The 17,391-nt window shown below is 35.0% G+C and overlaps 1 protein-coding gene across 2 annotated transcripts; it reads left to right on the forward strand.

Annotated features, from left to right (window-relative positions):
* Positions 1-5,148: 5,148 nt before the first annotated feature.
* Positions 5,149-12,760, forward strand: gpn1 (GPN-loop GTPase 1). 2 transcript variants are annotated; one of them, XM_084096993.1, is made up of 14 exons: positions 5,149-5,363; positions 5,584-5,677; positions 6,307-6,346; positions 7,054-7,120; positions 7,221-7,258; positions 7,360-7,438; positions 7,523-7,617; positions 8,036-8,081; positions 8,875-9,021; positions 10,323-10,405; positions 10,752-10,791; positions 10,990-11,080; positions 11,938-12,039; positions 12,132-12,760. In XM_084096993.1, exons 1-14 carry the CDS (start codon positions 5,178-5,180, stop codon positions 12,221-12,223), a joined length of 1,200 nt encoding a protein of 399 aa, XP_083953119.1. In that variant the 5' UTR covers positions 5,149-5,177; the 3' UTR covers positions 12,224-12,760. The 2 variants fall into 2 exon arrangements, with proteins under 2 accessions (XP_083953119.1, XP_083953118.1); XM_084096992.1 differs by having other exon boundaries at positions 5,150-5,363; positions 11,935-12,039.
* Positions 12,761-17,391: the final 4,631 nt, after the last annotated feature.

The raw sequence follows: 17,391 nt of genomic DNA on the forward strand, positions 1-17,391 counted from the left end.
ACGAATGCATTATATAAGGTGCAGGGCCTAACTATATGCAATGATCGCATATTTCTTTTCATTGCAGTTCTATTACAGTTGCATTTGGCTGTTTGCCGACGATGACTTCAGTGCTTCCATCATATCTGGGAAAGTTTGGAAACCCCTGTCTCAGACATAAGTATGAATTTGTTTCAATACAGCATATTTGAGGTTATAATAATGGGTGTTTTTTGTGCCTTCTTTTGGTATCGCCCCTCTGACATCATTATTGAACGATACCCAGTGAGGGAACAATTCGCAAATCACAACACAGATATTGATGTCCCTGAATGTACTCATATGCTGAACTCATATAAACTAGTAGGAAGAAACCACCTAAAAACCGAAAAAAGGTGTTTTCTAGGTGGGGTTTCGGCGGTTTCTTTCTGTCTAGATCCAAATGAATCCACCTTCAAGTCTTTATGATAATCTGGGTTTCTTGATATGACCCTTTCTTCAGTATAAATGAATAGGCGGGGCGGGGCGGCGGGGGTGGGGGGCGGGTGGGGGGGTGGTGGTGGGACAAATGGTCACCACCAGACAAATTTATCTAGCATATCTAATGTAGTTCTCTCACTGTAGATCTCACTACAAAAACATGGGATTTGTGCCTTGAATACTCTTTAAGTCATGGGACACCAAACTGTACTGTATCCATGGAAAGTGCAAAATATTCTCTGAAATCATGTCTTATAAGCTAAAAGTGAATGCAATTTAACTTGTTTTAAAGTGCACCTATTATGCTATTTTAAAGGTTCCTAATTTTGTTTTGGAGATAGTCAGTTTACTTGTATCCAAGGTCATAAAACACTTTAATTTGTCTCATAATATACATTGCAGCACCACTTCTTTTCTCACAGTGTCAGAAACGGTTCGATAAAGGATCCAGTCTCTCTAAACTCCGTTCCGAGAGCCAACTCTTCTCTGATTGGTCAGATGGCCCAATCTGTGTTGTGATTGGTCTGCTGCTTACAGTGCATGTCAAAAACTAAACGTCCATTACCATATCTGAATTTCACATCTGGAGCACTTTCTCAGCGCTTGTATACACAGTTAAATAAACAGTAACGATGGCGTCGGTTTTTCCGTATCAATACAAGTCCGAGTCCTCAAGCTTTGGAAGTTCATGCAAAGTGAATTTGCTTTCGCAGCGCAGAAAACAGCGTCTTCTCAACATGTCGACAACACAAACCAAACTCTTCCAGCCCTCAGCTACAATTAGAGTGTTTGAGGGTCAAAGTAGACAATGTTATTGTCAATGTAAGAATCGATTCTGACCTGCCTGAAACGAGTCGATAGTAATTCAGTCATACTTCCTGCATGAACCTATGTAGCAACTTATGCAAAGCCTATACGGTCTTCATTGACTGCCTGAGACCAACACTGTAAAAAATTTGCTGTAATTATGCAGCTGCTTGCCAGTAACTTACTGTAGATTTAAATTGATGTTATTTACTGGCAACAGTTTGTTCAAAGTTAAATGAACATTAAACATTAACAAGTCTTTGTCTTTACAGAATAAAACTATAAAATAACAACCTAATGCAAAGCATTCTGGGAACCAGAAATCTTCATCAACCTTTTTCTGGTTTTTTTTCCTTCAGATTTTGGTTCCCAGAATGCTTTGCATGAGGTTGTTATTTTAGTTTTATTCTGTAAAGATAAAGACTTGTTAATGTTTAATGTTCATTTAACTTTGAACAAACTGTTGCCAGTAAATAACATCAATTTAAATCTACAGTAAGTTACTGGCAAGCAGCTGCCAGTAATACTGTAATTTCTACAGATTTTTTTTACAGTGAATATTTATCGTGCACTTTGATCTTTAAAACTTTACAGATCTTTTACATTCAAAAACAGCCATATTACACACTACATGAAAGGAAATATCTAAAAAAGATTAATGGGGCACTTTAAGGATATTTAAATATTTTTACTGGCAAACAAGAAAAATAACACAGGTTATGAAAATCATATTGCAATATGCTTGAGTCTGTGACACGTTTTTACATTTAGTGAACTCGTGTTGATATACGTCTGTTGTCTTTTTAGGGTCTTTGATCACAGTTTAAAGGTCACCGGCAGAAGCTTTTAATTTTCCCTTAGATTCTTCGCTAGACAACAAAATCTGATTAAACCGACAAGACCTTTGAGCACTGAGAAGAATTCCTTAGAGGCTATAATTCTAAGATCAAACGGACACTGACATAACCTAAATGGGGTTTAAGTTCACGACCTGTAACCACAGTGTCAACCCAGCACGAGTGCCATGCCATCCACAAACCCAGCATCTAACTGAAGATTTATTGCTTATGCTTAGGGTTACAGGGTTTTTTAAAACCACATTTCATCGGTGCTACAAATAATAATGAGAATTGCAATAGCAATTATCACTATTACTATTTCTCACACTCATGTTGCTCATAAATGAAACAAATATCAGGTCACATAACATTTTCCATGTCTACATGCAGCAAACTCGAATGAAATAGATAGACAAGCAACAAAGGAATAAAACATTCAGTATCAGATTCACTCGAGAGGGATCTTCTTCCCACTCCAGATTGCTCATAATGAATCTAAACCACAAGCCCAATTTCATTTTCCATTACTCAGAGCATTACGGAAGAGGTTGGAGACCAGGGGGGTCTCTGGACGGAGGCATCCGTATCTGTCAGTCTGTAATCGTGCACATCTGCAAAGCACATCTGGAGTGCAAATTATCTTTTAAACAAAGCCACTGATGCATTACCTGCAAAAAAAAAATCGTTAATTTATTGTATTTATGATTTTCAGGTGTGTTTAGAGAGGATATTCCAAAACTATCAATACTGAATGCAATGTGGATCAGGTTTGTGTGCAAGGGAAAGGAAATTGATTTCAGTGTGTTAAACAAATTAAAGATGCACTCTCTAAAACAACAAACCAAATTTGCTATCAACAAAACTACATTTTGTGATGTTTATGGTTAAAACAAGAAGAAAACAATTCACTAATTAGCTAAAAAAATAAACTTCATTCAGGATATAGCACAAAATCGGCCTGAAACTACGTATAAAAAAATATATATATATATATATATATATACCAGTAAATGGTCAGTGAAAGGTGCTTTACCTTCAGAAAATGTTGATCGTCAGCCTCAGGAAGACAAAACTAAATACTAAAATATAAAATACAGAATATATTATATATATATATATATATATATATATATATATATATATATATATATAAAGTGGTGGAATATTGTGAAATAAATAAATGGTAACACTTTACAATAAGGTTCTAATTGTTAATATTAGTTAACTGCATTTACTAATGCATTATTAAAATCAAAAGTTGTATCTGTTAATATTATTTAATGGATTTGAGCTAACATGAACAAACAATGAATAGTTGTAGTTTTAATAATCAATGTTAACAAAGAATAATATAGCTCATTGTTAGCTAATACTTTAACTAACGTTAACAGGACCTTATTGTAAAAATGTTACCAACTTAATACACTAGAATTGGTAAAAGGTTTTCAAATTTAGCATTTAGCATCATTCAGTGATGGATATTTATATATTTTACTGGAAAACAAGATAAAAACACTGAGAAAAAAAACAACATTTTATTGGTTTTTATTAAAGGTAACATTATATTGTATGGACAATGTCCTTTATCTGAACTCCATGAACAATGAACAATGAAAAATGATATCTGTAGATACTGTGCAAAAAACACATGGTTATTTATAAAGAGAGAAAACAATCCCACAGATAATGGAAGGTCATGTTCTTGACACTTCACTCGAATACTGAATGTTGGCCAAAGGGTTCATCAGAGTTCTCAACATGAGACCCAGTAACAACGATTATGAGCCAACAGTCTTGAAAGGTGAGATCAAGTAAACAACAATAAATCTATCATCAGAATCACCATGGAAAGACTACTGAGGAAGCAGCTGAAATGTGAGCAAAGTTTGTCCGACAATAGTTGTTAAAGAGAATGTCAACAGTTCGAAACACTGGAATATTTTTCTCTCTTTTACTTACAGTACTTTCTGATTGGTTGGGTATTAGTTGATCTAAAACTGTAACATCAACAAACATACACCTAGAATATGAGGCAAGCTTACACAGAGCCACCAGCCATGACACCTTCATGTAAAGAAACTGCTCACACAATTGAATGATACACATATGGCTCCCCACAGCTCTGTTCTTATTGAGGAATGTCTAGTATAAACCATCCGAAGGCCCTGAACGCTATAGCTAGCACTAGCTGTTTGCCCTCAGAAGACTCCGAGTGTGTTAATGAGAAAGAGCAGAGCCGTATGGAAAAAACACAGAGTCCATGTTTGTGTTGATATAGCCTAGACAAGATATATAAAGGCTATTTTTGGCATATACAAACGGTGGCAGCAAAATCTGACTCAGGTCTCTCCGCTAATAACAAAAGCAGTAACAGGGATAATGCGGTGAAAAAAAACGGGGGAAAAACGCATATGACACGTTTATGGAAATAATACTTGGGAGGTGGATCTTGCAAAGAAATGTTTGGGCTCATATTTCACCCCCAAAATCGAAATAGAAACAAACATTCAAATTCATGACTATTAAGCACACTCGTATTATTGTAATGTAAAATTGAATGGAAAAGATTTTGTCCAGACATTTTTAAATAGCCTAAAATTAACGTTCATTAAATGCTCACAATTATTTACTTCCAATTGTATTTTTCCACATTGGGGATAGGAATGGTTTATTGTTACAATAAAGATAAAATAGAGACTCATTTAAGAAATATTTAATGGACAATTAGATATTTGATGTGGTTTATTGTTCTGAAAATAAATAAATAAATACTAATGGTGTGAATAATAGTAATGATTAATACTAATTATTATAATTAAGTAGCCTAATTTAGCTAAATAATAATAATTTCTTTATTTTACAATGAAATGTGATCCAGACATTTTTATGATTCACCCATTTAAAGAACTATTTTAATGTCTCAGTCACTATTCTCAGTCAGTCTTTATCAAATTAAACAAATCTTATGGACTCCTGCCATCTAGTTGTCATCATAGGTAATAGCGACAGGATGTTTTTCGTCATTTTACGCCAGTAGACATTACTTTACGGTAAGTGTCCAGTAACAGCAGCATGGCGACTGCAGCAGCAGACAGCGGAGATGGACCTTCGTATGAAAGTGATGATAAATGTAAAGAAGATCGAGATGATAAACCGGCACCGAGCCAGAGTTCATCTAATGAACAGAATACAGAAGCGAAACCGGTGTGTCTTATAGTTCTAGGCATGGCAGGGTCAGGAAAAACTACTTTTGTGCAGGTAAGACTGACTTGAGACACATAGTAAAATGATAAGTAAATTATATAATTATTTAAGATTTACTTGGTTCATTTAAGATTATTTCAGTATTATGTGTGATAATTCTGAATTAACCAAATCATAAAAATAAAAAAACCCGGTAAACATTAACTTGAATCAATTTAAGATGGATATCATGAATTAATGAATACTAATGTCTATTTATATCTTGTTGTATCAGAGGCTCACAGCTTACCTGCACTCCAAGAAAACTCCTCCATATGTCATCAATCTCGATCCTGCTGTTCACGAGGTCCCTTTTCCAGCCAACATTGGTGCGTCACTGTTTCCCTGCCCCTGTTATCCCAGTAAAACGGTGCTGGTTCTCGTACCGGAGCAGGTGCCGAGGGAACTTGTTCTCGGAACCGACCCGCGTTGTTTTCAGAACCGAGCGGTGACGTAACTGTTGTTTACGTGTTTTAAAAACAAATGTAAAAATCCAAACTAATTTAATTTCACAATTTTAATGATCTTACAACTTGCTTTTGCCTGTTTACACGTAATATGTGTGTTTTATTTAGCACTATGATAATAAAATAAAACATAACCTAAAAAAAACTAATACAACCTACTTAAATATTCGATATTAGTGGATGTTAAATACGTTCTCAAAACTTGTAAGACTCATAAACTCCAAAGTTAATTTATTTCAGTGCCTTTATGCCAGCACAAGCGGTGTTTGATGTAACTTTAAGAAGTTTTTCAAATTTATACAACATTTACTTCCTGATTTGCACTGGAACCAGCACTGTGTGATATGAAGCAGTGAAATTCCACTCAGGGTTATTTTACTGATTAAAACACTGGCCGCTATTGTTATGGATAAATATTCATGATTTGTTAGCAGCGTCTTAATAATTACATTAATGTCAAAGATTAAGTCTGATTGTGCTTTTCCTTACAGATATCAGAGACACTGTCAATTACAAGGAAGTCATGAAACAGTATCCTTTCAGTGTGAAAATATGTCTCTTGTGCTGTCTTCCATCATCGTGCAGATTTTCACCAGGCATGGACTGTTATTTGGAGTGTTTTACTAAATCTTTAAACCTCACGATTGACTTTTACAACAGATTCAAACTTGTTCACAACTTGAAAACTTGAAATATCAGAGAAAAGGTTAGGTTTTGATTTCCAGGCCTGGAAAAATTAGGTATATTAACATTTTCAAAGTGATTTCTTTTAGTATATAATGCAGTTATATTGTGTTCTTAAATGTTATTTTAGCTAGACATTGCTCTTAAAGGGATAGTTCACCCAAAAATGAAAATTCTGTCATTTACTCACTCTCAAGTTGTTCTAAACCTGTATGAATTTCTTCTGCTGAACTCAAACACAGATATTGTAAAGAATCTCGGTAACCAGACAGATGATGGTAGCCATTATTAACTATGGAAGTCAGTGCGGCCCATCAACTGTTTGGTTACCGGTCTTCCTTTGTGTTCTGCAGAAGAAATTCATACAGGTTTGGAAAAACTTGAGGGTGAGTAAATGATGACAGAATTTTCATTTTTGGGTGAACTATCCCTTTAATCAGTGCATTCTCAGTGAATTACAAATGACTGGAAAAATCATAATTCCAAGGTCAAAAAGTGTAGTAGTATCCATAGTTTAATTTCATCTGAGTGGATTGTCTTTGACTCTAATACAGATATGGTTTAGGTCCGAATGGAGGAATCGTCACATCTCTGAATCTGTTTGCAACACGATTTGATCAGGTAGAGCTGCATTTGAAGGATCCAATAGATGTCACTGTTTTACACTTTCACTTCCACATTCTTCTGTTCTGATTTACCATTTCTGTGTGCCCTCTTTTAGGTCATGAAGTTTATTGAGAAAAAGCAAAGTAATCACCAGTAAGTTTGTGTTCAGTACTCTAGATGTGATGATATCTGTGTCTTTTTCTCAGTGCTACTATTGCATGTATGAGTCATTTTGTGTGTGTGTGTGTATGCAGGTATGTTTTGATTGACACTCCTGGACAAATAGAGGTGTTCACATGGTCGGCATCTGGAACTATTATTACTGAAACACTGGTACTTCACAGTCTTTCACGCTTAGTCATGATATTGCATTTGTATTTGGACATTTTGAATATAAACACAAGGTTTCTTTTCCAGGCCTCTTCTTTTCCCTGTGTGGTTATTTATGTGTTGGACACGTCTCGAAGTGTGAATCCGGTCACCTTCATGTCCAACATGTTGTACGCCTGCAGGTGAGCAGCTCAGACTTATTAAATATATATTGATTATGCAATATCTATGGAAGCTTTTTTCCACCACTGAATAAAAATAAATAAAATGCAATTGCGAGTTTATATCTCACAATTCAGAGTTCATATCTAAACTCGGAATTGTGAGGGGGGAAAGTCTGAATTGTGAGATATAAACTCACAATTGCGAGAAATCAGATTTGTAAGATATAAACTCGCAGTCAAAATTGTGAGATAAAAAGTTGCAATTAACTTTTTCTTTTTCTTATTTTGTGGCAGAAACAAGCTTCGATAAATAACTCAAGTTCAGAGCGCAGTGTACTTGCTGAGTTCTCAGTGTTATTTTCACACTGTATTATGCATCATGCAAGTGATGTCATGATTTCAGTAGATCTTACAGAAATGTCTTGTTTTCCTCCAGCATTCTCTACAAGACCAAGCTACCATTCATAGTTGCCATGAACAAGGTAAGAAATGCTGTCATCCTAATCTTCAGTGGTCAATCAATAGGGATATTTAACTGCAAATACTGATATCTAGAAGGACGACAATATGTATACATTGTATTATGCATTCAAGTGAATTTGATGCATGTAGTATTTCTTAAAGGTGGGGTATGTGATTCTCTTTTTTGTCAATTTTTTCAAAATCACTTGAAATCCTATTCCTAACCCACTTACAGCCACTGAGTTAGAAGCACTGAAATGAAAATTAAGCAATTTAATCATCTGTGGAACGGGCAGGACTCGAAAAACTCCCACCAATCATTTCCAAGACCACCTAGAATCATTGGACAGTAAGTTCGTCAATCAAACGGTCGTACCATAACCCCCTCCCCCATCCCCCTCGCGTGCGTGACCACAAGAGACAGAGAGAGAGTAATGGGTGGAGTCAGGGCCAGCGTTGGAGGAAAGAAGGTAGGACCATTCGAGTTGTGCATTTTCAAAATCTGCCGGCCGTTTTGCAAATCCCATACCCAACCTTTAAATAAAATCAAGTTATTTTATTAATATTAATTATATAATTTTAAATGTATAATATGAATTAATATGTAAATAAATATTAGCATATATTTATTGTTTACATTTAAATAAAGTTGTTAATATTAATGGTACTATTTATATTAGTAAATAGATTTAATATGAATAAATTCACTGTTCAAAAAATGATTATTATTGCATATCACAATCTCGTCCATCAGCATGTTTTTTTGAACAAATCAGTGTAAGTGTTTTTTTTTTTTTTCTGCACCTTTATCAGACTGACATCATTGATCACAGTTTTGCGGTGGAGTGGATGCAGGACTTTGAGGTGTTCCAGGACGCTTTGAATCAGGAGACATCTTACGTCAGTAACCTGACCCGCTCTATGAGTCTCGTCCTGGATGAGTTCTACACCAACCTGAGGGTGAGTTTAAAGCCGCGGTCCAGTTAGCTGCAATCTCGCACGCATTCAGCACAATTGACACTTTTCACATGCTCTGACGTATGAAGGTTAATAGTAGCAAAACTCGAGAGCATGTAGATGTGAATTTGAGAACTTGTACAACAAATATTCGTACTTGTTCGCTAAAATTTAGGGGCGCAAAGGAGTCGTTTTATTGGTTGGCGCCTAGCCAATGAAATGGGACATCTTTTGTACGCAATGATGTCACAAAACCTGCATCCTTGGGGACGTTCTGAACGTGGCTTAATGCATTAAATTAGACAGTGATATTAAAAGAAATACATGGTATTATCAAACTCAGGAAAAACAATACTAATAATACATACCTATGTACAGAAAAGCAGAAGAGCCCAGAATATGAAAGCAACACCTTTAATTACATTAAGCGTTTTCAAGCGAGAGGAGTTTTTTGCCAAATATGTCGACTATATTACATATTTATTATATTTTTTACTTGTATCGTTAAAATATTATAACGTTGTTATTAAGTTGAGTTGTTGTTTTTAACCTTTAATAATAATACCAGCTGACAGGGCTATCTGTATGCTTACAGCATTAGGTGAGATTTTTTTTCTTGAGAATACTGTAACTAATACTTATCCAAATGAATCGCTATTGAATCAAGATCGGAATTAAATCACAAAATTTTAATTGAATTGAAATCGTGAAATTTGTGTCAAGCAATAATAAAAACATTAGCCTACCAGTCATTGTACCATGTAAACACTGTAAAATGTTGTTACTAAACCTAATAAAATTCTTTTTAGTTACCAAATGTTTTGACAATCCCAATACACTACACATTTTTTTTTTTTTTTTTTTTTTTATTCTTTATCTTTGCATGATGCTGCACATCTGTAGGTGTCAGTATAAGTACATGGCCAGCGTAAGATTCTCATCTGTGGATTTAATATTTCAAGTTTTTGTTTTTTGTAAATAAGTTTTAAATTCTAAAATGTACAGGTTGTTCTGTAAATATGTTTAAAAAACAGAATTATTCTGGCAACCACACACAGCTTCCAGTTTTGTTTAGTTTTTTTTCTGTAAAATCGACAGGTAGTATGAGCCATGCTAATGGTGAAGCTTACCTTGGCTAGAACCATCAATAAAAAAAGCAAGACATGAACGCAGATTTATGGCTTTCTCAGTGTCTGAAATGTATTGTTGGGCTTTAAGGTGACAGTTGCAATCACTCTTTTGTGACTTTAGTTTTTTCCTCTCAGTCCAGTGCTTATGCAGGAACGTTTCTTTGTGTCCTGTAGGTTGTCGGTGTGTCTGCAGTGACAGGTTCTGGGCTTGATGAACTGTTCGTACAGGTTGCAGATGCTGCTAAAGAGTACGAAACGTACGTATCCCAACACTCTATGATTCATAATTCATAATTCAACACACATAATTCATAATTATGGTATAATTATGAAATTGAAGACTATAGAACTTCAATGGCTTTAGTGTGTCTACCAGTGTTGTAATCGTTTAAATCTATTAAAGGGATAGTTCACCCAAAAATTAAAATTAGCCCATGATTTACTCACCCTCAAGTCATCCTAGGTGTATATGACATTCTTCTTTCAGACGAAAACAATCAAGAGTTAAATTAATTGTACAACTGTATACAGTTAGAAACATAGAAGAAAAAGATAAATGAATGCTTTTCTATAAACAATTGATATGTTTTACTCTCTTTACAGCGAGTATCGCCCTGAATATGAACGTCTGCACAGAGAGCTGGTGAGTAATCGCTGGTGTGGGCTGATGTACTAGTCATGAATCAACTGGTCATGTCTTGCAAAGATCCTTCCATCACTGATTAAACAACATTTTTGTTGCTTGTTTTTTTTTTTTTTCATTTGAAAGGCAAATAAAAATTGCACTAGCATGAGAAAAGGTCAAGTCTGACTGTTATTAATTCTTTCATCTCATGCACAGTCTGAAGCTCAGAGTCAGAAACAGCAGGAGCAGTTGGACCGCCTTCGGAAAGACATGGGAGCAGTTCCCATGGAAACTGCAGCTCCTACCGGTACATTCATTCAGAACGGTCACGTCTGTTCATTCAAAAATAAATGTATTTGAAAGTCATTAATCAACTTTGAACTCTTCAGATATAACGAACGATCCGATCTTTAGATGAGAATAAAACAATGACTGTGCCCTGAATAGTAGTCTATGTATGAAATATGTCTTTTAAATAAGTTTTGAAAAGAGTGGGAGGTACAGTAAGATGTGTGGGAACAATACTGTTCAAAAGTTTGGGGTCAGTAACATTTTTTTTTTAAAGGTTTTTGAAAGAAGTCTGTTATGCTCACCAAAAATAGTTAAAAGAGTACTATTGTGAAATATTATTTCAATCTAAAGTAATTTTTTTATATATTTTAAAAATGTAATTGTTCCTGTGATGATTACTCCAGTCTTCAGAGTCACATGATCCTTCAGAAACCATTTAAATATGATGATTTGCTGCTCTTTTATTCTTATTATTAAGGTTGAAAACAATGCAACTTAATATTTTTGTGGAATTATTATTTATTTTTTTCAGGATTCTTTGAATAGAAAGTTCAAAAGAGCAGCATTTATCTAAAATGGAAATCAATTGTAACATTATATTATAAATGCCTTTACTATGACTTTTGATCATTTAAATTTAATGCATTTAAATGCATCCTTTGCTGATTAAAAGTATTAATATCTCTGAAAAATATCTTACTGGTTCCAAAACTTTTGAATGATAGTGTGTTTTTGACATGAATTGCTTTATTTTTTTTTTATTTTTTTTTACGGATATCATTTGTCTGCATTCAGCTGGACTTGGAGGGTGATCCTTCATTAGCTTTGTTTAAAAAATTATGTATATGCCTTGGTTATCTTTTTATTTAGAAGCTCCAGATCTTGGTGGGCCTAGTGACCTCATCTTTAACCGAGGCAACCCAGATGAAGATGAGGAAGACACAGACAGCGATACTGATGATATCGATCACACAGGTGAGAAGGATACTTCAGATGGCCCTTAAAGAACCATAATCACCATCCCACTCTGTAACACCCTTATTTTTCCCCATTGATTCTTTTAACAGTCACAGAAGAAAGTAAAGAGGCCGGTGCTTTCGGGAACTTTCTGAAGGAGAGAAGAGAAGTAGTGCAGGTGCGCAACAGGGAGTCAAAGTGAGGGCAGGAAATGTATGTATAGTGTTCGGTCACACATTCGAGTTTGACCCCTGAACTTTGACGTATCCACTTTCTTAACTTTGGAAGACTCCAAAATAGATTTTGGCGGCTAATATGGACCGTTTTCAATGAATCTGCTACGGTTGTAGCTGCCTGCACGTCCTGCTGCCACATCAACAAAGCCTGCGCTGAGATTTCAGAATTGCAAATGAGTAAATTTGTATTAGAACGTAATAACTGTTGCATCGTGGACAGGTCAAGAACTGCATTAGTTCAAAACCAAACATCAGCATATTTTGTCTTGTGTCTCCAATGAGCATGTTATTGCACATAAGAAAATAATGTGTGGTTTTTCTTTTGCATAATATATTTATGTACATTCTACAATTTTATTTTTCTGTTAATAAAAACTCTGTTTTCATAACAACCTGGAATAGAAGCCGAAAATCTTAAGTTTCTCTTTTAAGGAATGGACTCCTATACCTATAAAGTTTCTATTATGGTAAATAAAATATTTTTTTACATACAGTATACAAAATCGGCCTTGCTTGAAACTTTCTGCTTCGTCTTTTCATAATGCTGTTTGAAGAAGCGTGGAGCGTGTTCATGTGCTGAGATTGTAGGTGGGCAGAAGTGGTTTTGCAGCCATATGGCGGAGGGATCCAGTGGGTGTAGTGAGACTGTGGGATTCAAAATCATGCCTTCAGCCGCTCCGTTTCATGAATTATGTTTCTACAACCTTCACATGTGTGAAATACCACTCTGCAAGACCTTCAGCTTTCAATCTAGTTGAATGTGAGCATTGGAGATGTCATTGAGATTCACCTTTTTGGAGGAAACGACTCAAAACATTAATTTCCTGTCCTTTCACAGTATAGGTGCTTGAATGACTTGTATTTATTAATTTTCATACTGAAATTGCATGCAGCTGTTGAATTTGTTAAGCACTTGCTTTAAATGTGTTCAGATGGATGTAATCAAAAATGTTATGTATTTTGATTGTCTATCTAAATGCATTTAAGCAGATCTTAATGTTTTGTGGATTTGAATTGCATATACAATTTCCATCTATTTGGATTACACGGTTTTAACATAAACTGATGCGTTTTTGTCAGTCATACATAAACAAACAAAAAAGATCATGGCACAGTTCTATTTTATTTTATGTAAATAATCATATTTTCAAAATGCATTTATTCAAATTGCTTAGAATCTTTATATTGTGAAAATGTAATGATTTATTTAAAACACATTGTTTATTCGTACTATTACAGAAATCTTACGTTCCTTACCAGTTTCATTTATATACGATTGACAAATATGCAGCACTTAAGCTTGTTAGTTTGTGATGGATGGATGGTGGATGGATGGGTGGGTAGGTAGGTGGATTGATGGATGGATGGATGGGTGGGAGGATGGATAGGTGGATTGATGGATGGGGGGGGGGGGGTGGATGGATGGGTAGGTAGGTGGAAGGTGGGTGGGTGGATGGATGGATGCACAGGTAGGTGGATGGATGGAAGAAAGGATCACTCTACTGACACTGTATGCACCGAATCCAAAATTGGTGTTAGCTCACATTGGTTTACATTTCCATTACATTCAAGTATATGCAACTCAAATACATATATCTCACATAAATATTTTAAATATTTGATGAGGATGGTTGGATAGATGGCTGGGTGGATATACGGATGTTTGGACACAGTATTCACACGGTGTTTGCTTTGGTTTACATTTTCTTTGCATCCAAGTCCTGCAGACTCTTAACTTTACTCTGTAAGTTTCTAGAATAGAGTAGTCGTGAACCGATACATGCACGCTTTCCCTGCGCGGGTGACTCATCTCATTCTGAAGCGTGTAGGTTGTGTGGCAAACTGGCAGATGCCTTTGGATTTTCACAGAGCGTGAGTCACTATGTGGTTGAGTTTACGAGAGCTACATCTCAACACCCTTCCTTGATGCTGCCACACACACACACACACACACACAAATGCTCTTTTGCTGAACATAAAGGGAGAAAGGATGAGTTGAATGGAAGCGGGAAGTGTCAGAACGCCTACTATAATTGCATGTCTGGGAGGAAAAGACATTGCCTGGCAAGATTTAAAAGTCAGTCATAACTGGTTTTTACCGGTCTATGGTTGTTTTTGAAGTGTTTTATCGATGTTAATGGTCAAAGAGCTGTTTGTTCATACTAGGAGACCACTGAACTGCTTGAATGCTAGTATTTAAATTGTATGCTTTTTATAGCCAACAAATGATGCTTTCCCAGCTAGACAATAACCAAATCTGTTACCATTGCATATTGAAAAATTTGAGTGACAAACTACCATACTAGTTTATCAGTATGCAGTACGTACGTATATGGTGTGCAGGTGTTTACTGCATACTGTGTTGTATACAACAAATACTGCCTAATATTTTAGAAAATATAATGTAAAGTGGTACATACTATGCAGCAATTAAGATTGTGTCCAACATTGTCGCATGACCTCATTTTGTGCATACTTACTTGCTTAACATTTCTGCATTACGAATAATGTATGTTTGTGAATATGCACAAAATACACACATGACTGATTTCTCAAAATATACAGTATACAACAGTGCACACTGCACTGGATACTGTTTTCCACTGTGCAATGCGCTCAACTTGACCATTATTCCCAGTATTACGACTGAACTGTAAGTAATATCAGCAGTAATATTTGATATTTATTTCTTGTTTTATTAAATTAGGCTACCAAAATTAAGATATTTTGACACAAAATTAGATTACAAATACAAAACTACCGATTTTGTGTCTGAGATGACTACTAGACAACAAATCCTATTCCAAACTTAGATATTATTTGTTCTGACTGAATTAAAGTCACCATGAAATCATTTTTGACATTTTATGGAATATTGCAGTATTTATTATAAATTATATATATTTTTTTTTGTTTAAAGTTCATTTTTTAACCAAAAAACTTCCCCTTCCTCTTGCAGCAACATCTCTTCTCTGATGATGTGTTTACTGGCACAAGGGCGGGGCAACCTGTCACTCACAGTAAATTGACCAATAGCAAACAACAACCATCCAATCAATTCCCCATGGACAAAATCAAGTCCCGCCCTCCATTTTGTCTAGTCAGAGTAGCCGTTTCACTTAGATATATGTCACAATAGGGGAGAAAAGACTATCGCAGTTTCATACCGACTTGCAGAATAACCTTGACTTCCAATATTGTGACTGAACATCAAACATGCAATGTAGTGAGATCATGAGGCAAAACAAGTAGCATACAACTGTTAATTACATTATTATGTTTATTATAATTATTTATTATAACATTGTGTTATTGCATGTTGCTTCACTGACTGAAATAGTAGATCCTGTACAGCATGCACAATGCAGAATTCCATCTGCAACAGCTGTTGTTTTTATATTTTTATGTGATGTCATCTTTTGTTCTCTGTTTATTGCTAGTAATTAGCACGTCTAAGCATGTGGATTGGTTTGACCGTAAGTCCCGGTCAGAGAGACACTGACGACCAGAGTTAAAAGCTATGAGTCATGCAGCACGCGACCATTAGAGTGATGTCATGTCCTGAGTTTAGAGCCTGCAGATACAGTATGACCTACTCTCTCACATCACACTCTCCAGAGCGCTTCACACCTAGAATACACAATCGGATCACATAAAGCTTTGACTCAGTGGTTTGAATGCTAAATGCTTTACGGCTACAAATGGTGCCTAATGCATTGACATGTTTGGACGTGCATTGAATGTTGGAACTTCAAATGAAAAGTTGCATTTCAGAGCCTCACAAAATAAATTGTAGCTGTCACACAGTTAATATTTCTCAAGCTAGATTTATTTTTGAAAAATCAATTTCTGCACATGCACTAACCTTTATGTCTTGGCCACAAAACAAAGCAAATTGTGAGATATTGAACAAGGCACTGATATTACACATTTGGGGGGAATGTTGTTAATTTTTGGTTGTCTTTGGCATTTTATTTGTATTATATGCTATTTAAAATGTATTGTAGTATAATTTAGTGTATACTAAATTTATGTAGTATACAAAAAAAAAAAAAAATTATAGAGTTTTTAATGTTTTTAATCAAAATTAGAACAATTACAAAACATGGAATTCACGAATCTGAAATGTCACACACGTTTTCACTAACCTGTATACGGCATTTAAGACACGTTGCCTCAACATAAATCAACTTGACATGAAAACAACGTAGTTCAGCTACAAATTTGTTGACCTTCATTTATGGCATTGTGGATAGTTTTGAAACCAAAATACAAGATCACTGCCAGGACAAAAACAAGCATTTTGTGCATTTTCGACTCAAAACAATGCACGTCTATGAATTATTCACTGTTTCGCATTGTATTATTCAGGAGGGGTGTGTCAGAATGAGCTCATCACAATATGTTCTAATATAAATCATCTGGCATACTGTAATGTACCTCTTAAGGAAAGTGTGTCCATCTGTCATTCTGCCACAAGTATCACAAGCCATTAGACTGATGTGTTACTGATGTCAGAAAATATTCCACTGAACTGCAGCTCTGCTTTACTGTGTGTTTTATATGAGGTACAGATGTATGTACAAAAGTAGTTTTTAAAATGACAACAAACTGTACCTTATTAAAAGGAAAAGGCTTAATGTAGTAGAAATTAATTTGAAATAACTATCAATAATTTGAAAGTTAAATATTCTTTATATATATATAGTATATCTAGCATAGTATATATACAGTATATGCATGTATATACACTGTTCAAAAGTTTAAGGTCGGTAAGATTTGTTAATGTTTTTGAATGAAGTCTCTTATGCGCTCCAAGACTGCATTTATGTCATCAAAAATACAGAAAAAAATAGCAGTAATATTGTGAAATAATATTACAATTTAATATAATTGTTGTCTTTTGTAATATATTTTAAAATGTAATTTATTCCTGTGATCAAAGCTGCATTTTCAGCATCATTACTCAACATCATTACATCATTCCAGTCTTCAGTGTCACATGATCCTTCAGAAGTCATTCTATTATGATGATTTGCTGCTCAAGAAACATTTTATACTTACCAATGTTGAAAACAATTTTGTTGCTTTATAGTTTTGGGGAAACAGTGACAGTTTTTTTTTTTTTTTTTTT

This window comes from Abramis brama (assembly GCF_963993115.1).
Source record: "Abramis brama genome assembly, chromosome: 21".
NCBI classification, from domain to species: Eukaryota; Metazoa; Chordata; class Actinopteri; order Cypriniformes; family Leuciscidae; genus Abramis; species Abramis brama.